General features: G+C 41.1%; 1 protein-coding gene and 1 pseudogene across 1 annotated transcript; both read left to right on the top strand.

Moving 5' to 3' along the window:
• The first annotated feature begins 253 nt into the window (after window positions 1–253).
• LOC110284185 (small ribosomal subunit protein eS6 pseudogene) lies at window positions 254–1013 on the top strand (annotated as a pseudogene).
• Window positions 1014–2477: 1464 nt separating this feature from the next.
• On the top strand, window positions 2478–13216 carry Yipf4 (Yip1 domain family member 4). Its single transcript, XM_021149269.3, has 6 exons — window positions 2478–2775; window positions 5352–5511; window positions 7111–7282; window positions 9793–9870; window positions 11509–11622; window positions 12174–13216. Exons 1-6 carry the CDS (start codon window positions 2697–2699, stop codon window positions 12309–12311), a joined length of 741 nt encoding a protein of 246 aa, XP_021004928.1. The 5' UTR covers window positions 2478–2696; the 3' UTR covers window positions 12312–13216.
• Window positions 13217–22153: the final 8937 nt, after the last annotated feature.

Genomic DNA, 22153 nt, shown 5'->3' with positions numbered 1-22153 from the left:
TCAGCTATTAAGAGCCCATCCTGCTCTTGCGGAGGCCCTGAAATCTGTTCTTGACACCCATGTGAGGCTGCTCACGGCTGCTTGCGACTCCATTGTCAGGGGCCCAAACATTCTCTTCTGGCATCCCAAGGAGCCTGCACTCCAACACATGTACACTGTAAGGGTTTGTGCAGTGATTAGAGGGCCAAGGGATACACAAAATAACACCATGCAAAAAAAAGAGGGAAGTCAGGCCTCTTTTTCGTGACGCCTGCTCAGCTGTGTCAAGATGAAGCTGAACATCTCCTTCCCCGCCACCCGCTGTCAGAAGCTCATCAAGGTGGATGATGAGCAAGCGCAAGCTCCGCTGAGAAGTGCATGGCCACGGAAGTAGCCGCTGATGCTCTTGGTGAAGAGTGGAAGGGTTATGTGGCCCGGATCAGCGGTGGGAATGACAAGCAAGGTTTTCCCATGAAGCAAGGCGTTTTGACTCATGGCAGAGTGCGCCTGATGTTGAGTAAGGGGCATTCCTGTTAACAGACCAAGGAGAACTGAAGAGAGGAAGCGCAAGTCTGTTCGCGGATGCTGTGGACGTTAATCTCAGTGTTCTCAACTTGGTTATTGTAAAGAAAGGAGAGAAGGATATTCCTGGACTGACAGACACTACTATGCCTCGTCGGTTGGGACCTAAAAGAGCTAGTAGAATCCGAAAGCTTTTTAATCTCTCCAAAGAAGATGATGTCCGCCAGTATGTTGTCAGGAAGCCCTTAAACAAAGAAGGTAAGAAGCCCAGGACCAAAGCACCCAAGATTCAGCGTCTTGTTACTCCACATGTCCTGCAACACAAACGCTGACATATTGCTCTGAAGAAACAAAGCACTAAGAAAAACAAGGAGGAGGCTGCAGAATAAGCTAAACTTTTGGCCAAGAGAATGAAGGAAGCCAAAGAAAAGCACCAGGAACAGATTGCCAAGAGACATAAGCTGTCCTCGCTGAGAGCTTCTACTTCTAAGTCTGAGTACAGTCAAAAATGAGTCTTTAAGAGGAACAAATAATGACCTTGAATCTTAAAAAAAAAAAAAAAAAAACCAACTCACTGGAGAGATGTATTGGAGGGTAGTTATACAAAAGGCTGCCTCTGATGCACAGTAGCAAGCTGTGAAGGCTTGGCCTATATAAATGGTATGGCACATGTACACAGGAAGACTACTCTACCTGTGGTAACAGTGGAAATAAATTGAATTTGGCCGCTGGTGATGACATGGCTGCTGTCACTGTTAACAAAGCTGGGCTAGGGGAGTACCAGGATCAGGAATGTGGGTGGCACTCAGTTTACCAACATACACAAATATACAGAAGTTTAGAAAAATGAAAAGCAAAATTTAAGATTATAAACATAGACGAGTGACTAGGAAGAGGGTTTAGAGGTTAAGAGCTCTTGCTCTCTTGTAGAGACTTGAGTTTGGGTTCCCAGGACCAGCATCGGGTGTCTGCAGGAACTGCATTTCTGGAGGATCTGAAGCCCTCTTGTGCCTTCTGCAGTCATCTGCACACACACATACACTCAAGCACACACGCATAGTCTTTAAAAATAAAAACCGGCTGGAGAGATGGCTCAGAGGTTAAGAGCACTGAATACTCTTTCAGAGGTCCTGAGTTCAATTCCCAGCAACCACATGGTGGCTCACAACCATCTGTCACGGGATCCAATGCCCTCATCTTGTGTGTCTGAAGAGAGCAATGGTGGTGTACTCTTGTATAAAATAAATAAATTAATCTTAAAAAATAATAAAAACGTAGGTGAATTTGCAAACTTTGGGTAGTTTATTAGGGGACAGATGAAATCAGCAGCGGGCAAGAAGCAAGGGCTTCTTTGCCCTAATTTATCCTTTCTGGACTGCTGCCTTCTTCATAAACGAATTCGGCCAGAGTACTTAAACCGTAGGTGGAAATTTACAGCTTTACAATGACCATTCTCCAGCCTCTTAATTTTGCAAATAAGGAGACTAAGCTTTGGCACGACACATAATTTCGTAAACATCCTATATAATTAATATATAGAATTATTATGGCAGAATCTTGTGGTCGGAAATAAGGGGTTGAAGTCCTAAAACTTAAGTTGTTTTTGTGGGTTTGTTTTTTGTTTTCTCTCTTTGAGGCAGGGCCTCACTTTTTGGCCAATGCTGGCCTCGCAGTCGCAACAATTCTCCTGCCTCAGCCCCTCTAGGAGTTCCGGGAATTACAAGCGTGAGCCATCAAACGACTAAGCTCTCAAATTGTGTTAAACAACAACGAAGAGGATATATTTATAAAAACTGAAACAGAGAAAAAGGAAGAGAGAATTACTTAAGTAAACAGCTGATGAGGGCGGAACAGAGATTTCAGAGGCCACTTCCGGTGTTGGAGTGGTTTCCGGAATCAACACAGAAACAGCCAATCAGAACCTTCTCGCGGGAGCCAATAGTCGAGCAGATTACAAACAGCCAATCCCGGCGGCGCTGTCACTGTTATGGTCCTGTCAGGGCCCCGGCGTCGTGGTGCTTGGGTGCTCGCCACCGGCTGGCCTCGGGTGCGACCTGGTCGGCAGCCGCAGGCTGGGCTTGGATCGCGCGTCCGCTTCCTCGGCCCAGCCCGCGCCTCCTGGCTCGCAGGCCGCCCCTTAGCAGGTCGTCCCGGAGCCCCGGGCCCAGCCGCTCGCCAGCACCGAGGCCGGCGGGATGCAGCCTCCGGGCCCGCCCCCGGCCTATGCGCCTGCCAACGGGGACTTCACCTTTGTGTCTTCGGCGGACGCGGAAGGTGAGGCCGAGGCGGACCTCCGGGGCTCCGGGGCGGGGGGTTGGCAGAGCTGGGGGACTCCGCCCCTGTGCTCCCTGGGCCTTCCCGGAGGCCTCAGGGGACGAGGCAGGGTGCGGGGCGCCGGCTCTGCGTCCGGTCTCCCCACCCCGGCTGCGGGCTGGGGGCCCCGGGTGTCCTGGTTCACCAGGGAACCCGCCGATCTGGTGGAAGGAGTTCTTTCCGAAATGCTCGGCTCCGCAGTTACTCAAGAGTGAGGGATCTAAGGGAGAACAAAGTGGGGCTGTGTGGCTCTGCTATTAATAGGAAAACCTTCCCCACTGAGGTGACTTTTGGCAGGTCATGGAGAACTTACTTCAAAGGAGACGTGCTTTTATTTATTTTTTTTCAGTTGAATTTGATTTCTTGCCCAGATCCCTGGGTCCACACAGTTTGTAGTGTTTGGTCCCAGTATTCAGAAAACTGTATTCAGGAGCATTTGAAACTTGAGGAATTCAACTTAGTGTCCCCAACAGTGTCTATAGACTTGGCTTGTACTGTTTGGAGCAAGCGACTGTGCTTGCTTAAAACAAACCAAACCAAACAACAACAACAACAACAAAAAAAAAAAAAAAAAAAAGGAGGGGAACGTTTCTGATGTGGGAAATTTCCCCCACCCCTCTTTAGTTCAACTCCTTGTAACCTGTTTTTGGATTTTGCTTTTATTTAATCTTATTTACTTCCCAGGGACCAGATTTTTAACTGCCCAATATGAAAAAACAAGTTAATTTCGATATAGACATGGAAATGTCTGGTGATGAACCCCTTCGATCCCAGCACTTGAAAAGCAGAGGCAGATAGATACCTGAATTAAAGGCCAGCTTAGACTACATAGTTGTCAAGTTCTCTGCCAGTCAGGGTTACATATTGAAACCCCGTCTCAACAAAGTAGAAAAGAAATTTCAGTTTAGAGATGAATGAGTTTTCTCAGAAATCTGATTTCTATAAATATGATTTGTTTCTTTCTTAGTTTTTTTTTTTAACTCTGTTTTGTTTTGTTTTCATTTTTTAAAAATGAGACAGGGTCTCACTATGTAACTCTGTTTGGCTTAGAACTTTATGTAGACAAGGTAACCTCTGTCTCCCTACTTCAGGGATTAAAGGCATATACTACCTCATACAGCTCAGCCCCGATTTTAAATTTTAGTCTGAGACAGTCACACTAAGTTACTCAGGCTGGCCTTGAACTCAGCATATAACCTAATATTGCCCTGATCATTCGCTCTTTCCTCAGCCTCCAGAATAACTAGATGCCCATAGTTTATGTCAGACAAATAGATAATGTTGTATCTGGTTTATGTTTGCAGGCCAGCAGAATTAACATTACCTGGCACATATCTAGATATAATCTCCCTTAATCTGGATTTATATGTTATCAGGGTCCCTGGGTAATTCATGAACATTAATATTTTTAGAAGCTCTGGCTTAGAATTTCATAAAAGATTAAAAGAGAAGAAAAAAATAATTCCTAACTATATCAGAGACAGCCAGGCAAGGTGGATCACATCTGTAATCCTTTCTCTTGGGAGGCTGAGACAGGGGGACTAACAGCAGTTAAAGACCAGCCTGGACTAAAGTGAGACCTTGTCTCAGACAAAACAACAACAAAATCAGGAAAATTTTATGGAGGTGATATTACAAGATGTATCCTATCAGATAATGAACTAGTAAGAACAGGGTAAAAATTTCAGTGGGATGGTAGATGCTATAAAAAGTATGATATAGGGCTGGTGAGATGGCTCAGTGGGTAAGAGCACCCGACTGCTCTTCCGAAGGTCCAGAGTTCAAATCCCAGCAACCACATGGTGGCTCACAACCATCCGCAACGAGATCTGGCGCCCTCTTCTGGAGTGTCTGAAGACAGCTACAGTGTACTTACATATAATAAATAAATAAATCTTTAAAAAAAAAAAAAAAAGTATGATATAGAACTGACTGTGTAGCTTAGTTGATAATAAGCAGGAGGCTCTGAGTTTAATCTCTAGCAGTATGTAAATACAGTAGATGTGGTGATTCATCCTAGCATTTGGGAGGTAGAGCAGGAAGGTCCGAACTTGAAGATCATCCTTGGCTAAGTATGAAATTGAGGTCAGTTTGGGCTCCTTGCCTTAGCCTCCTGAGTGCTGGGATTGCAGGCATGTTCCATTGTACCTGGCTTGTCATTCGCCTCTTCTTTTTGTTTTATTTTTTTTCTATGATTGTAAAATGAAAAGTAGTACAGTGTCTGTCATTGATAAATTTTTGTTTTGTTTTGTTTTTCAAGACAGGGTTGCTCTGTATAGCCCTGGCTGTCCTGGAACTCACTCTGTAGACCAGGCTGGCCTCAGAAATCCGTCTGCCTCTGCCTTCCAAGTGCTGGGATTAGAGGCGTGTGCCACCACCGCCCGGCTTCAATTTTTTTTCATTGATAAAATTTGTAGATTATATGTAATAGCACACGTTTTTAGAGATTGGCAAATCATAATTACTTGAATATATATACATTTTGGTTCAGACTTATATATTTCTCCCTGGTTTACAGTTCTGTCTTCCCTCCTAAGATCTCAGCGGTTCTATAGCAGCTCCAGATGTCAAATTAAACCTCGGTGTAAGTGGAGAGTTCATCAAAGAATCTACAGCTACTACATTCCTGAGACAAAGAGGCTACGGCTGGCTTTTGGAAGTTGAAGATGAGGATCCTGAAGATAACAAGCCACTTCTGTATGTGAAAGAACATGTAATTTGTGTTTTAAGACCTAATCTGTAGGATGCTTATGTTTTTTTTAAAGACAGATGAGGAAAATGTTAGCCTTTTTGGTGAAAAATAATAGAGATGAAATAGAGAAAGCTTTTGGTGAAGACAGAAGGCTCAGCAGTTAAGAGTGCTTCCTGCTGTTTGAGAGAACCTGAGTTTAGTCCAGCACTGTATCAGGCAACGCAGCTGCCTATAGCTCCACATCCTGGGGATCTGATTTATACACTTATAGAAACACACACACAAATAAATCTTTTTCAAAGTAGAGGTTTTAGTTTTACTATTTTTTTTTTAAGATTTATTTATCATATATCTAAGTACACTGTAGGTGTCTTCAGACACACCAGAAGAGGGCATCAGATCTCATTACGTATGGTTGTGAACCACCATGTGGTTGCTGGGAATTGAACTCAGGACCGTCTGAAGAGCATTCGCTGCTCTTAACTGCTAAGCCATCTCTCCAGCCCAGTCTTACTATTTTTTAAAAACGGATGCAGTGCAGTTTAGCTGAGGTGCATGTCTTTAATCCCAGCACTCAGAAGGCAAAAGCAAGTGGATCTATGTGCAGTTGGAGCCAGCCTGGTGTACAGAGAGTTCCAGGCCTGACAGGCCTACACAGAGAAACCCTGTCTCAGGAATAAGCAAAACACAAGAAAACCAAAGCAATAATGAAAGTGTCTTAGTGAGGGTTTCTATTCCTGCACAAACATCATGACCAAGAAGCAGTTGGGGAGGAAAGGGTTTATTCGACTTACATTGCTGTTCATCACTGAAAGAAGTCAGGACTGGAACTCAAGCAGGTCAGGAAGCAGGAGCTGATGCAGAGGCCATGGAGGGATGTTCTTTACTGGCTTGCCTCCCCTGGCTTTCTCAGCCTGCTCTCTTATAGAACCCAAGACTGCCAGCCCAGAGATGGTCCCACCCACAAGGGGCCTTTCCCCCTTGATCCCTAATTGAGAAAATGCCCCACAGCTGGATCTCATGGAAGCATTTCCTCAAGAGAGGTTCCTTTCTCTGTGATAACTCCAGCTGTGTCAAGTTGACACAAAACTAGACAGTACAAGCCGGGCGTGGTGGGGCACGCCTTTAATCCCAGCACTTGGGAGGCAGAGGCAGTCGGATTTCGGAGTTCGAGGCCAGCCTGGTCTACAAAGTGAGTGCCAGGACAGCCAGGGCTACACAGAGAAACTCTGTCTCGAAAAACCAAAAAAAAAAAAAAAAAAAAAGAACTAGCCAGTACAGAAAGTGTTTATTTAACCAGGATGTCGGGAATGTTGTTTATTTTTGTTTTTCCAAGTAGGGTTTGTCTGTGTAGCCTGGGCTGTTCTGGAACTTGCTCTTTAGACCAGGCTGTCCTGGAACTCAGAGATCTGCCTACCTCTGCCTTCCAAGTCCTGGGATTAAAGGCATGCCCCAGTGGTTGTTTTTACCATGGATTCGGTCTAATATGTACTTCAAATGCAGATGTTGACCTATGGATGTCATACTGTCTTATTTAAAGTTCTTTTAAACCTGTTTTGCTATTCAAAATTACATGTTTTAAGAATCTTATTTTTGAATTATAGGGAAGAATTGGACATTGATCTAAAGGACATTTACTACAAGATCCGCTGTGTTCTGATGCCAATGCCATCGCTGGGTTTTAATAGACAGGTGGTGAGAGACAATCCTGACTTCTGGGGTCCACTGGCTGTTGTTCTTTTCTTTTCCATGATATCATTATATGGACAGTTTAGGGTAAGTATACCTCGTTTTATTACGAATATTAAATCTTTTTATGAGATTCAAAAATTAGGTTGCTGGGCAGTGCTGGTGCACCTTTTCAATCCTAGCACTCAGAAGGCAGAGGCAGGCTGATCTTAAAAAAAAGTATGGTTACATGTTTATTATAAAAATACATTTCACCTTTGCCTATCTTACCCTCATTTGTTCATTTCTAAAATGTTTTCATAATGAATTAATTAAGGAGTACCTTGGATTAGTTCTTTTTCAGGTTTTCTATATTTTAGATTTTTATCCATTTTAATGTGTTTGCTTTGCCTGCATGCAAGCCCTTTCACTAAGTGCCTGCCTGTTAGATTCTCACTGGAGCTGGCTTTCTGTGTGGTTTATTCGTCCTGTGGCTGCTAGGACTCAAATCTGGGTTCCTTGCAAGAGCAACAAGTACCCTTTTTTTTTTTTTTTTTTGGTTTTTCAAGACAGGGTTTCTCTGTGTAGCCCTGGTTGTCCTGGAGCTCACTTTGTAGACCAGGCTGGCCTTGAACTCAGAGATCCGCCTGCCTCTGCCTCCAGAGTGCTGGGATTAAAGGCGTGAGACACCACGCCCGGCTGCAACAAGTACTCTTAACTGCTAAGCTGTCTCTCTAGCCCCAGAGTTTTCAAATTTTATTAAATTTGTTTGTTTTTGTTTTTTGTTTTTTTTAAAAACAGGGTTTCTTTGTATAACCTTGGCTGTCCTGGAACTCACTCTGTAGATCAGACTGGTCTCAAACTCAGAGATCCGCCTGCCTCTGCCTCCCGAGTGCTGGGATTAAGGGTGTGCAACATTACCACTATTCATTACATTTTTTTAATGATTAATTTTACTATTTTTAGTTATATGTGTGAGGCAGAAACAGGTGGATCTCTGTGAGTTCAAGGCCAGTCTGATCTGTCTCAACAAGAAATGAGATCCTGTCTCAGAATAAAAATATATCTGTTTGTGAACATGTTCTTGTCTCAGCCTGCTGGTACCGGGAAAGTCAGAGGTATTGAATTCTAAAGTTGAAGTCGTGCCCAGTGTGAGTGCTGGCAATTGAACCTGGGTCTTCTGGAAGTGGTGTGTGTTCTTGATGACAGCCATTTTTCCAGCCTCTACTAGTTACTTTGTGACAAATACCTAGCAAAAGCAACTTAGCAAAATAAGTTCTGGCTCTCATTTCAAACTGGGGATGTTACTTAATTACCCAGTTACTTATATCATTACAGGTTCTTTATTCAGATTATTCCAGTTGTAGCCATTGGCAGTTTGTTTGGGCTTTCTGTGACCTTTGAACATATCCCTTAGACAGGTGTGGTGGCGCACACTTTTAGTCCCAGCACTCGGGAAGCAGAGGCAGGTGGATTTCTGAGTTCAAGGCCAGCCTGGTCTACAGAGTGAGCAGAGTGGGTTCCAGGACAGCCAGAGCTACACAGAGAAACCCTGTCTCGAAAAACCAAAAAAAAAAAAAACCAACCAAACAAACAAACAAAAACTCATATCCCTTATTTTGTGTATATGTGTGAATATAAACATTTGTGTTTGTTTGTGTGTGCAGGTGAGTGTGTTTACCAATGAATATCAGAGGTCAACTTTAATGGTTGTTCCTCAGTACACCATCTACTGTGTTTTTTGAGACAGCATAGTAAATGAGACTTGAGGCTTGCCAGTTGGCTTGGTTCTGTCTCCATTCCTGAGTGCTGGGATTACAAGTGTATGCCACTTCACCCAGCATTTTGTGCAAGTCCTGGGATTCAAATTAAAGCCTGTGCTTGTGTGGCCAGCACTTTATCACCTCAGCTATTTCCTGCCCCCATGTTGCATACTTTTTTGAGTACACCCTTTCTTCTAGCCTTGGAAGCAGTCAGTATTCTTCAAAAGTCAGTTCTAGTGAGGGAATATTTAGAAACAAAAATCTAGAAGCTGAGTGTAGTAGGAGGCTGAGCCAAGACTTATGTTAAGTTTGAGGCCATCCTGATCTTCACAGTAAGTTTGAAGTCGGCCTGCACTGTGTACGAATTTGTTCAAAATGAAGGAGAAAACCAAGATGTAGGAAATCAGTATGCTTATATTTCTAATGGAGTATTATTTGCAGACTCTCCCAGGACACAGTGTTAAATATATACATGTATCTTAAATAAGTTTTGAAGGCTTGTTAGGAAGACTGGCAGCATATTTTGAGGGTGGCTTCTGCTTGCAGGATGTAATAAGCCAGGGGCAAAGTAATAAACATTTTTGTCTTCTTTAAAGTCATCTTTCACCATGTACCTTGAAATACTGAAGTTTCTATAAGAAATAATTGCTGAACTTTCAGTTGCTTGTGAGTTTGTATTACACTTCCCATTTGTAAGACTTGGAAATGGATTTGAGAACTAATAAACGCTCAGACCTGAAATTTGCTTGCTGAGCTGTCTTATGTAGCAGAGAACTGAATATCTGAAAACTTAGCAGTTTATTTGATTATTTGTTGTTGTTCTTGTTGTTAATTAATGATTTTTTCCTCTTTAAGGTGGTCTCATGGATTATAACCATTTGGATATTTGGTTCACTGACAATTTTCTTGCTGGCTAGAGTTCTTGGTGGAGAAGTAAGTACTTAATTTTGAAAAAGTATTTTTCATAAAAGTGTTTACTAAAAAAAAAAGAAAAAGAATTTTTCTTAGTGTTTGTTTTTATGCTGTTTTCTAGACAGTCTCGTTAGATAATCCTAGCTAGCCTGGAACTCACTGTGTGGATGAAACTGGCCTTGAACTCACAGACCTCAGTCTGCCTCTCTCTCAAGTGCTGGAATCAAAGGCATGTGCCACCATTCCCAGCCACAAAAATAAATGGTTCTTGATCTAGGAATTGTCTTTAAGTTATATTAGTTCTTTTCAGATGATACATATTTTTTAAATCTACTCTATAAATACAAGGAATGAGAGGAGAGGAAAGATCCCTTCCCACCTATCAAATACTTTATTGCTCTTCATAGAAGCATAGAGTTGACAACAGATCTCCAGCTAGTTCTCAGTTGCCATAGAGATTTCTCAGTGTTACCCAGTATTTGTCCTAATAGAGAATAGATTGGGTTTTTGATATTTTTTGAGACAGAGTCTCATAGATAAAGGCTTCAGCTTTTGGTCCTCTTGTCTGTATCTCTCAAGGGGTTGCTAATATGTGCCAGCAGTCTCAACCAACAAATTAATTTAAAATACTTAATTAAAGTTCACGAACTGGCTACATTTTAAGTGTAAATACTACATGTTAGCTAAAAATAACTCTTTCCAAAACAGAAATGTTAAAAGAATAGCTTAACACGTGGATTCATGGAAGCCAACCTTTAAGACTGGCTTTCTTCATTCAGTGTCTTGTGTGTCTAGTTTTAGCTAAACTATATGAAGAAAGCAAGGCTTCACACAGCTGAGCAGCTGGAAAATAGAGTATTGAACATTTTGTTCCTAAATAATACTCCAAAATGCAGCAAGCAGTAGTTTCTTGAAGGTTTGTTGCAGTTAGGAATTTGAATCTATATACATGAACTGGTCATTAAAAATTACTCTGAGGTCTGGAGAGTCAGCTCAGTGGTTAAGAGCACTTGTTCTTGCAGAGTACTGGGTTCAGTTCCCAGCAGCCACGTGGGGTCGGGCCACTTGCTTAAGTACCAGGCATACATGTGGTGCATAGACACACATGCAGACAAAACACACATGTGCACAAAATAAAAGAAATACTTGAAAAACAAATCCTTCTGAATGGATTTTGCAACATCATACCTTTGTCATTTATAAAACATTACTTCTGCGAGATGTGGTGGCACATGCATTTAATCCCAGCTCTCAGGGAGAAGAAGCAGGTGGAGTTCTAGGAACTCGGTGTCCAAGGTGAGTTCCACAACAGCCAGGGAACATAGAGGAACCCTGTCTCAGAAACAAACAAACAAAAAGTTACCTTTATGCAGTGTCATGATCTTTACTGAAGATGGGTGGATACATAATCCTGGAGCAAGAGACAAGGTCTGGCAGTGTGGGTTTTGAATATCAGAACACTGAAGCATATTGAAAATACAGTGGTAAGAAGGCTCAGAATGTATAAGATGAGATAATAAATTGAAACACATTGGATGTGATACTTTATGATTTTTTAAAAATTCTTGTGGTTATATGAGTCAAAGAATATGATGTTGAAGAAGTAATTTAAACAAGTATTCTGATTCCTGTGACACATAAATTTTTTGAAATTCACAGGTTGCATATGGCCAAGTTCTTGGAGTTATAGGATATTCATTACTTCCTCTCATTGTAATAGCCCCTATACTTTTGGTGGTTGGATCTTTTGAAATGGTATCTACACTTATAAAAGTAAGTTGTACAGTGTGTGTTGTGTGTTTAGTTTGCTGTATTTTTTTCTTGGTTGGTTTATTGGGTTGGTTTTGGTTTTGGCTTTTTGTTTGTTTTTTTGAGACACTTTGACTCTTATAGATCAGGCTTGCCTTGAATACAAGTGGTAGGTGTATGCCAGCATGCCAGACTCCAAGTGTCTCTTTAGATAGAGTTTACAGGTAATTATTATAATTAGGTTTCTTTTCTTTTTAATTACAGAAGTTAAGAAACAGAGCAAGGTTAAATGTTCTTAAGTCTCACTTGCACCAGCCCACTGAGGGAGGCACACACTTTTAATCCCAGCAATTAGGAGGAAGGGCCAGGTGAACCTGAGTTTGAAGCCAGGTCTGTAGATCTAGATCTAGCTCTAGGACAATCAGGGCCACACAGAGAAACTCTTACTTTAAAAAAAGGCTCACTTGGTAGATAACATTTTTAAATATTGTAAATGTTCTCTTTGATACTCAAAATGTTGATTGGTTTGCTAATATGCTGTCTTATTCTTTCTTTTCTTTTTTTTTTTTTTAAAGCTGTTTGGTGTGTTCTGGGCTGCCTACAGTGCTGCTTCCTTACTCGTAGGTGAAGAATTCAAGACCAAAAAGCCCCTCCTCATTTACCCAATCTTTTTATTGTACATTTATTTTTTGTCCTTATATACTGGAGTGTGATCCAAGTTGTACATGAATCAAAAAGATGGTGTTACATTTGTATTATGCTGGGAATTCTTGCTGGAGGGATTGGAGAAAATATTACTAGTAAAATTTTATACATTCCAGATAGAGAGGCAGGCTTAAAGGCTTTTTAAAACAATATTTTTTGTATTTAAGTAATTGCAGTTATCTGGGATTTTTTTTTTTTTTTTGGTCAGAATTCTGAATTCTGTTTGGTTCTTCATAGTCCGTGAATAAATAAAAAGCATTGTGTTTTTCAGATTGTGTCAATATTCACCTGAACACTTGTGCCAAAAGCACCTGGATGGGGAGTTGTATTTCACATGAAGTATAAATTTGACAACATCCTGAAAATCTAAAAGTGCAATTTTTTTCTTTAAAGAATTTTCTCTGGCACCACAGATCCTGTAGATACCTATTTATATTTATACATATATATTTATGAAATAATTCTTATTCACAAAATATATTTCTGAATAGCCTAAAAATTAAGATACTAAATCTGATGCTTAAATTTTCTTTAATTTGGCTATTACTGTTTTTGTTTAAAACTTAAAACTTGCTTTTTAAATTGTGTATAGATTTTAATCTAATAGTTGCTGGTATAGATTTGGATTGTGTGTGTGTGCTCTTAAAAAAACAGTTTTGAATGTCTAAACATTTGATTTAAAGTTTCCTGTTTATCTTTTTGACCAAAGGAGCAAGAGATATAATGGATACAGCATTCATTAAAATTATTAATATATAGGAAAATAATATTTATAGCATCAGCAGATATTTTTAAGTGGTACCTTTAAATCATAAAAGTTACAGGAAGGAGACTGTTGAAGTCATATGGTCTTGGACAATGTTATATGAAGTAGAAAATAAAATGTTTTCCAGCTGTGTGTTTTGTTTTACAATACCTTGTCCTATATTACTTGAGACTTTTAACAAGTATTGTTTTTTTCTAACATATTTACAGTTTTTGCTAGGGGAAATATTAAGAAAGTTTTATCACAGTTTTTTTGTAAATCATGGATTCTGTATATATCTAATATTACTTTGTAAATTAGACAAACTATTTTATCTGTATCTATAAAATAGCAAATACCTGTTAGCAGATTATTGTATTATTCTTTCTCACCTTACCCCAAAAAAGTTAACTCTGTTCCTGATATGGTATGACATCGTCTCTGTGTTCCTTAGGCAAGACAGATCTACAAAAAAACAAAAACAAACAAACAAAAAACCAGGTAAAAGCCCAGATAAATACAACTTAGAGGACTTGGAATGAGGAGAGGTAGTATAGAGATATCTTTGGCTGCAGCAGCAGATGTAAACACGTGTCACGTGTGTCCCTGCGGTCATCCCTTTGTATGCATGCGTGGATTATTTGGGTTACTTCTTTGTTCCTTTTGTGGTGCTGGCTCAAACCTAGTACCATGCACATGTTAGGCAAGTGCTGTAATGGTTGAGCACACCCCTCACCTATCAGACACGTCCAGCCTACAGATCCAGTGAGCCACACAAGGCTAAGGATGGCTACGAGTGCAGCTCAAATCAAAAGCATAAACTTACTTAAAACATTCTGGAATTTTTTGGGCACTTGAATGTGAACTTTATAGAGTTTCCAGATGATGTTCTTGTTTTCCAACTTGAAAGCTTTGACGGCCGGGCGTGGTGGCTCACGCCTTTAATCCCAGCACTCCGGAGGCAGAGGCAGGCGGATTTCTGAGTTCGAGGCCAGCCTGGTCTACAAAGTGAGTTCCAGGACAGCCAGGGCTATACAGAGAAACCCTGTCTCGAAAAACCAAAAAAAAAAAAAAAAGAAAGCTTTGACATGCCTAGTTGATGCTTTTAGAGTTGACCCAGAAACTAAACTTTGGGGTCAAGATCAAATTGTAGAATCTTATTAATTGCTGCAGCAAGATATCTTAGGAATATTCCACTCAAAAATTACTTGGTGCCGGGCGTGGTGGCGCACGCCTTTAATCCCAGCACTCGGGAGGCAGAGGCAGGCGGATTTCTGAGTTCGAGGCCAGCCTGGTCTACAAAGTGAGTTCCAGGACAGCCAGAGCTATACAGAGAAACCCTGTCTCGAAAAAAACCAAAAAAAAAAAAAAAAATTACTTGATTTTTTTTTTTAATTTATCAGTGCATATGATCAGTGAAAAGGCTCAGCAGGTAAAGGGCTTGCCTCTGCCTGATTTTGTTTCTTAAAGGAAACAGATTCCCCCAGGACTGAATGAGTGTGTGTGTGTGTGTGTGTTTCAAAGGGTCTTACATTCCAGCCAACACAGAGAATCACAGATCTGTCTAATGCCAAGTTCTGGTAGAATAAAATGGTACCATGGTCAGATTCTTCCCAGCTTTCCATGTGCTGTAGGAGCAATGACCTCATCCTTGTGCACTGGGCACACCTCTGTATTAATTGTACACATACACATTCTTTTTTTTTTTTTTGGCTTTTCGAGACAGGGTTTCTCTGTGTAGTTGTGGCTGTCCTGGAACTCACTCTGTAGCCCATGCTGGCCTCGAACTCAGAAATCCGCCTGCCTCTGCTGGGATTAAAGGCGTGCGCCACCACGCCCGGCTTCACATACACATTCTTAATATTCCTGTGCAGCTCTTGTGGATTCTTTCTCTAGCAACAGCTTGTGCTTTGGAAGTGAAGGGAAGTAAAAAAAAAAAAAAAACAAGATGCAAATGATGTGGCTTGACATTCAGTTACAATCTGTATGGTAAGACTGGCTCACCTCTGCTGGCACCATGGAATTATTTCCTCCTTTGCTATTTGAAGCCTACATGCCTCAAATCACATACACTGCATGTTCCCATATTCCATGCTAACTTGATCTAAGATGCATGGATCCCTTGGGGACTTGTGCCCTGGTAACAAAGGGCTTATGTTTATCATTGGGCTGAACTAATCACAAGCAAAAATTAAGTATGTGGTTTGTTGCCATCTTGACTGGTAACCTCATCAAAATGGAACAAACGTGTGGCTAGTGATGCCATCAATGACATGGCGCATGACACAGTACCATCTGGCTAGGGATATAATGACAGGACACGTGACTTCACAATCTTGATTAATGCCACATGGCATAAACCAAAATGACATTAGTAGGACTTCCTATTACTACTGAGCTCTCAGGAACATGTCACATGAGTTTTTACCACTCCTGATGCCTAGTTAGATCATGGAAATGGGAGACTCCAATTACATGGTTTCTTAATATTAAAGGACAGTGTATTTTTTAAGGAGATGATACCAAACCTTCATAGTAGGTTTTAAGAAAAATTGGCAATTGTTTTGTGTGACATATTTGCTGGTTTTTAGAGGAAACTCTAAGCCACGTATGTGTCTCTAGCTAGCTATGAGAAGGAGTTGACACTTTGAAATGGCTAGACTCCTGTGAATTTCCAGCATCCCACAACCAAGTCTGGGAAAGCACAGATCACAAGCAGGACCCAAAAGAATACTACCAGGTGCTTTACCAGCTGAAGACAGAAACCATTATCCTCGTGCAGTGGGCTAGAGATGCTTAGTGTCTTTAAGCCTTATTTCTGCTGGGTGTCTTCAAGCCTCTTCTCTTAGTGAGATGGCGTGTTCTTTCCCTTTACTCCCTGTTTCTTGATTTGGTTTCTGACCCACTGAGTCCTGGGTAATGTCACTTTTGCTTTTATTTTACAGTTAGAATGACATGGCCTAGGGAAAAGAACAGGCTTTTTCCATCCCTTTTCAAGAGTATTTGAGATGTTGCAGTTTTCTGGATCCTTTACTGTCTCGATGATGGGCATTAAATTTAAAATGATGATGATAGTAGCATTGATAACAATGATACAAAAGACTTGACAGTCCATGGAAAAGATAGAGAGGACCCTCTGACCAAAAACAAACAAACAAACCACCACCAGAAGAAAAAAAAAACAAAACCCTCTCAGTTTCTTATATCTACTGGACATTATAAGTATTACTGTTATACTGGCTGATTTGATGTGTCAACTTAACACAAGCTGGAGTTATCACAGAGAAAGGAGCCTCTCTTGAGGAAATGCCTCCAGTAGATCCAGCTGTAAGGCATTTTCTCAATTAGGGATCAAGGAGGAAAGGCCCCTTGTGGGTGGGACCATCTCTGGGCTGGCAGTCTTGGGTTCTATAAGAGAGCAGGCTGAGCAAGCCAGGGGAAGCAAGCCAGTAAGTAACATCCCTCCATGGCCTCTGCATCAGCTCCTGCTTCCTGACCTGCTTGAGTTCCAGTCCTGACTTTGGTGATGAACAGCAATGTGGAAGTGTAAGCTGAATAAACCCTACTTGCTTCTTGGTCATGATGCTTGTGCAGGAAGAGAAACCCTGACTAACAACCATGTAATGCTGCTTTTCTCTATTTTTACTCATTCTGAATCAAAAGCATTTTTTGTTTTTTGTTTGTTTGGTTGGTTTTTTGAGACAGGGTTTCTCTGTGTAGCCCTGACTGTCCTGGAACTCACTCTGTAGACCAGGCTGGCCTTGAACTCAGAAATCTGTCTGCTTTTGCCTCCCAAGTGCTGAGATTAAAGGCGTGCGCCACCACGCCCAGCTTATCTTGCATCTTTATAAGACCAGCGGTGTATGCTTATGAAAGACCATCATGGGAGTGTTTAGTGGTTTTTAATGTTCCTTCATAGGAGAAGGAGGGAAGGGTCATGGACCTTCACCTGAATATTCAGCCACTTCTGCCAGCTAATTGTATGCCATTTGCTCTAATTACTCGTGGCCTCAACATCCTGGGGAAGAGCTAGATTATTTAGGCTGAAGTCTGGGGAGAGAAGTGAAGACATTCTTACTGGGTGAAGACCTTGCAGTCTTTAACAGTCACCCAAACTCCTGTCAGCTCTTTGGTCATGTTCTGTGAGTCAACCCAATAAAGTCATCAGTTCCCTGTGATGAACTTCGGTAAAATTGAAATTTGATTTGTTGTTGAGAATCTAATGGGGGGCAGAGCCATTGTTTAGTCTCCCACATTTAGGAAGGGAGTTCTTACAACATATAATGCTATTATATCTCATGGTATTAAGAAAACAGGGACTGGAGAGATGGCTCAGCAGTTAAGAGCACTGACTGCTCTTCCAGAGGTCCTGAGTTCAATTCCCAGCAACCACATGGTTGCTCATAACCATCTGCTCACAACCATCTGATGCCCCTTTTGATGTGTCTGAAGACAGAAACAGTGTACTCATATTCATAAATAGTTATTTGGGCTGGCGAGATGGCTCAGTGGGTAAGAGCACTGACTGCTTTTCTGAAGGTCCTGAGTTCAAATCCCAGCAACCACATGGTGGCTCATAACCACCCATAATCCCATAAATTAAATCCCAAAATTATTGGTTTGTTTAGTGGTCCTCGTCACCTTTTTTGACACAGGGTCTTATTATGGCCTAGATCTCACTATGTAGACCAGGCTAGCCTTGAACTTGGTTAGATATGTTAGTCTTCACCTTCCAAGTGCTAGGATTAAAGGCATACATTTCCATGCCTGGCATGATTTTCTTGATAAGGAAAATAATGCCCAGATATAAGACTTAAGACTTTCGGTCACTACAGTACCTATCGTCTTGAGAGACCTGCTCACTGTTGCTTTAACCAAAAGGGGCTCGAGAGATGCTTGAAGGGGACTTGTTGCTCTTGAAAAGAACAAGTTCAATTCCCATTACCCATGTAGTGGTTCACAGCTCTGTGTAAGTCTAGTCCCAGAGGATCTGGTAACCTCTTTTGACCTCCTTGGGCACCACACATGCTCGAGCACATATATAAATGCAAGCAAAATATAGACACAAAAGTAAAATGAGTAAGTATTGTTTTAACCCGAATTTTTAACCTAAAATTTCTCTTCCTATCTAGAAGTCATATGGAACTCTAATCCTCACACTATCCTAGCCACTCCACCTACTTTTAAAGGACCTGAAAGTGGATCCTGGGTTTATGGGATTAAAGTGTGTGTCCTCCACCCCCAGCAGGAAATTTTTTCTTTTTTCTGTCAAAGCTAGTTAGCCCAGCAAAGGTTAAAAGTCCCCTGGACTTCCCCTTTGCGCCGATTAACCAATTACATCAGAGTGTGAAGTTAAGCTTTGGGGGATAAAAGATGCATTCTTGGCCAAGTCTTGGTCTTGGTTCTGGCACGTACTTTTTGCAAAGAAAAAAGAAAAAACAATTGCCTTGCTGAGCAACTTTTGCATGGTTAGTGTGCTCCTTTGTGCATTAAGATGATTCTTGGTTTCAAACATATTTTAGGGATTCCCTATCCCTTTGTATTTTGTAAGAATCCTTGGTTTTAGAGGGGACAGAGAAATAGTTCAGCAAGCATGAAGACATGAGTTTGAATGCCCACCACCTATGTGATAGCCAGGTGTAGCTGTGTAGGGACCAGCAGCCACAGTGCTGAAGGGGCCAAAGACAGGAATTGCTTGGGTTTGCTAGTTGCCAACCTAGTTCCAGGTTAAATAAAAGACCTTATCTCAAAGAACTGAGGCAGTAAATGATAGAGCAGGATCCCTGATTTCTTCCACTTGGCACAAGCAAGCACACATGAGCTCACATATGCACACAAATGGTTTAGCATTAATATCCATTTTTTTTTATGGTATCGTTTTCACAATTCAAAGTCAAGTCTTAGCTGGATCTAGTGGCCCATGCATGTAATCCCAGCACTGGAGGGGCAAGCAGGAAAGTCAACCTCTCCATAGGAAGTCCATAGCTAACCAGTCTCAAAGCAACATAAAAGAACATATGTCTCACTGTGTTCTGCATACTTATTTTTGCTACACAAAACCTTCCATATCGGGACAGACTGGTGAGATGGCTCAGTGGGTAAGAGCACTGACTGCTCTTCCTGAGGTCCTGAGTTCAAATCCCAGCAGCCACATGCTGACTCTCAACCACCCGTAATGAGATCTGACTCCCTCTTCTGGTGCATATGAAGACAGCTACAGTGTACTTATTTATAATAATAAATAAATCTTTGGGCCAGAGCGAGCAGGATTGACCTGAGTCGGCAGAAGTCCTAAATTCAATTCCCAACAACCACATGAAGTCTCACAACCATCTGTACAGCTACAGTGTACTCATATACATAAAATAAATAAGTCTTTTTAAAAAACTTTCCATATTAATACTTATGATCAAAATAAATTCACGTATCTTCTCAGAGTTAACTTTGGCTTGCAAATCATTCTTACTATTTTTGCTCAATTGGAACAACATACTTATGAGCAAGACAAGTGTTCTCTGGACAGATGGTACTAAAGTTATTTCAATATCAACCATTTAATTAATTGAGTCATTTACCTATTTATTTATTGAGGATCAATTCCTAGGGCTTTGCACATGTGAGGTACTTGCTCCTGTATAGTCTTTGTTTTTTTGTTGTTGTTGTTGTTATTGTTGTTTTGTTTTGTTTTTTCGAGACAGGGTTTCTCTGTATAGCCCTGGCTGTCCTGGAACTCACTTTGTAGACCAGGCTGGCCTCGAACTCAGAAATCCGCCTGCCTCTACCTCCCATGTGCTCCTCTATATTCTTAACCCTGGAGGATTTTTTAAAATTAATTTTAAAGGAATGTGTTCCTTTTATTCTGTCTAGAAAGCCACAGTCTGGACCAGGCATGTAGCTCATTGTGTAGAATGCTTGCTTAGAATGCATGAATGATTATGATGGCCAGAATCACATAGAACAGGCATGGTGATTCATACCTGTAAGTAAGAAGTTCAGAGCTGGGCGTAGTGGCGTACGCCTTTAGTCCCAGCACTTGGGAGGCAGGGGCAGGTAGATTTCTGAGTTTGAGTCCAGCCTGGTCTACAAAGTGAGTTCTAGGACAGCCAGGGCTATACAGAGAAACCCTGTCTTGAAAAACCAATAAATAGATAGATAGATAGATAGATAGATAGATAGATAGATAGATACCCACAATCTTCTTCATTTTCTACCTTAATACCAATATCCTTGCTTCACATAAATACTTTCAAGTTTGAGCCACAAAAGAATATAGAGCGTCAGGTTAGCCTGAGGTGAATTCTGATCATATCCGATGGATTGTTAGGTAGGATCAAGAGAAGTCTGTTTCCATTAAGGCCCAGAAATCCTTGTAGGGCTAAAGTTATCCTTCAGGAAAGAGAAAGGCACAGAGAGTCTGGTTCAACTGCAAATCTTCAGCCTTCCAAAGGGGAAAACAATTTTTTTTTTTTTTTGTCTAGTCTGTCTCTTGGATTGAATCCCGGGCCTGCAGTTTATTGTATTCCCTGCTCCCTTCCTCCCCAGGTAGAAAACAGGATATGACTTTAAAACCAAAGTGCTCAATAGGATTTTTAAAGCATGGGCTTTTTCTTAACCTCATTTTTCAAAAATAATTTATTTTTATTTTATGTGTGTGTGTGTGTGTGTGTGTGTGTGTGTGTGTGTGTGTGTATGAATGTTTGCCATGTGTGGGGTGTCCACCAAGGCCAGGAGAGAGTACCTAATACCTTTGGAGTTACAGGCAGTTGAAGCCACCATGCCGGTGCTGGGAATTGGACCTGAATCTTCTAGAAAAGCATTGTGTTCCCCACCACTGAGCCCTATCTTCTGTCCCCTCCTTAACTGTTTTAATTTCTAAATATAGTCTTGCCTGGAGTAAGACAACTCAGCCTTGCTGCCAAGTTACGTAATTTCTCCTGAACCTCCACATTTAATAGTAATAATATATAACTATAATATAGACTATGAGAATGATAAAAGTAAGTCACAGGCTAAGAGTGCTTACTGCTTTGCAGAGGTCTGGCCTCATCTACATAGCAAGTACTAAGCTAGCCAGAGTTATATAGTAAGATCTTGTCTCAAAAGCAAAACAAACAAACAAAAAATACTTTAAAAAATTAAATACATGTGCCGGTCGGTGGTGGTCCATGCCTTTAATCCCAGCACTTGGGAGGTAGAGGCAGGCGGATTTCTGAGTTCGAGGCCAGCCTGGTCTACAGAGTGAGTTCCAGGACAGCCAGGGCTACACAGAGAAACCCTGTCTCAAAAAAAAAAAAAAAGAAGAAGAAGAAGAAGAAGAAGAAGAAGAGGAAAAAGAAAAAGAAAAAAAAGAAAAAAATTAAATACATGTAAAAGAATTTTAAATCCTGCCTGGCACACAATAAGAAGTATATGTGTGTTTTCTGTTGTAGAGTGGAAGCCAAGCTTAAGTGAGGATATTGGACGGTAAGAATTAAAAACAAGAAAATAGTGTTTCCCCTAGATTTATCACAAGGCTTGTGGTAGGTTAGTGTCTCGTGGGCCCTGACTTTCTTTTTCAATTTGAGAGGATCTAAAAGTATATAATTTTAAACTGGAAAGTAAAAAAATAGCTTTTTATTTAAAAAGAGTGGAAAAATTTTGTAGGCAGATCATAAGCAAGCCATCTGGTTAGCTCCAGTGAGATCCTTAGAGCTTAGATTTCACATATTTATCAGCCATGTGTGGTTCAAGATAAACCTCCCTGAGCTAAAAATATAGGGCTGTATTTGTTCTGCTATTCATAAGCTAGTTGAAAATGTTGCTCCACTGTGATTCTTAAAGCCCTATGATCCTGAGAACCAGAATCCACCATAGTTTGCATTTCTCACGTTCAAATGTTCAACAGCATGCTAGACAAATTCATCACATAAAAAATAGACAGTGTTGACACAGTAGTAATAAACTTTAGATCTTGAAGACATCAGTTTTGCAGTGATTCTCGCCCTTGCCTTGACCCTCCCCACACCCGAGGGGACACTCTCAGTGTCAGAAGACATTGTCACAACTACTGTGTATGTTAGGGGTAGTGGTGTTGGCATCTGGTGGTAGAAACCAGGAGTGGTGTTA

This window comes from Mus caroli, unplaced genomic scaffold, assembly GCF_978045245.1.
Source record: "Mus caroli unplaced genomic scaffold, Mus_caroli_1 scaffold_18, whole genome shotgun sequence".
Lineage (NCBI taxonomy): Eukaryota > Metazoa > Chordata > Mammalia > Rodentia > Muridae > Mus > Mus caroli.
The sequence above is the reverse complement of the archived record's forward strand: the minus strand, read 5'-3'. Positions and strand labels throughout refer to the sequence as shown.

Excerpts from the sequence above, each read along its gene's own strand:
- Yipf4 (XM_021149269.3), top strand. The coding sequence starts at position 2,697 with ATGCAGCCTCCGGGCCCGCCCCCGGCCTATGCGCCTGCCAACGGGGAC. Across the intron at positions 2,776-5,351 it reads GTCTTCGGCGGACGCGGAAG|ATCTCAGCGGTTCTATAGCA; the intron begins GTGAGGCCGAGG and ends TTCCCTCCTAAG. Across the intron at positions 7,283-9,792 it reads CATTATATGGACAGTTTAGG|GTGGTCTCATGGATTATAAC; the intron begins GTAAGTATACCT and ends TTCCTCTTTAAG.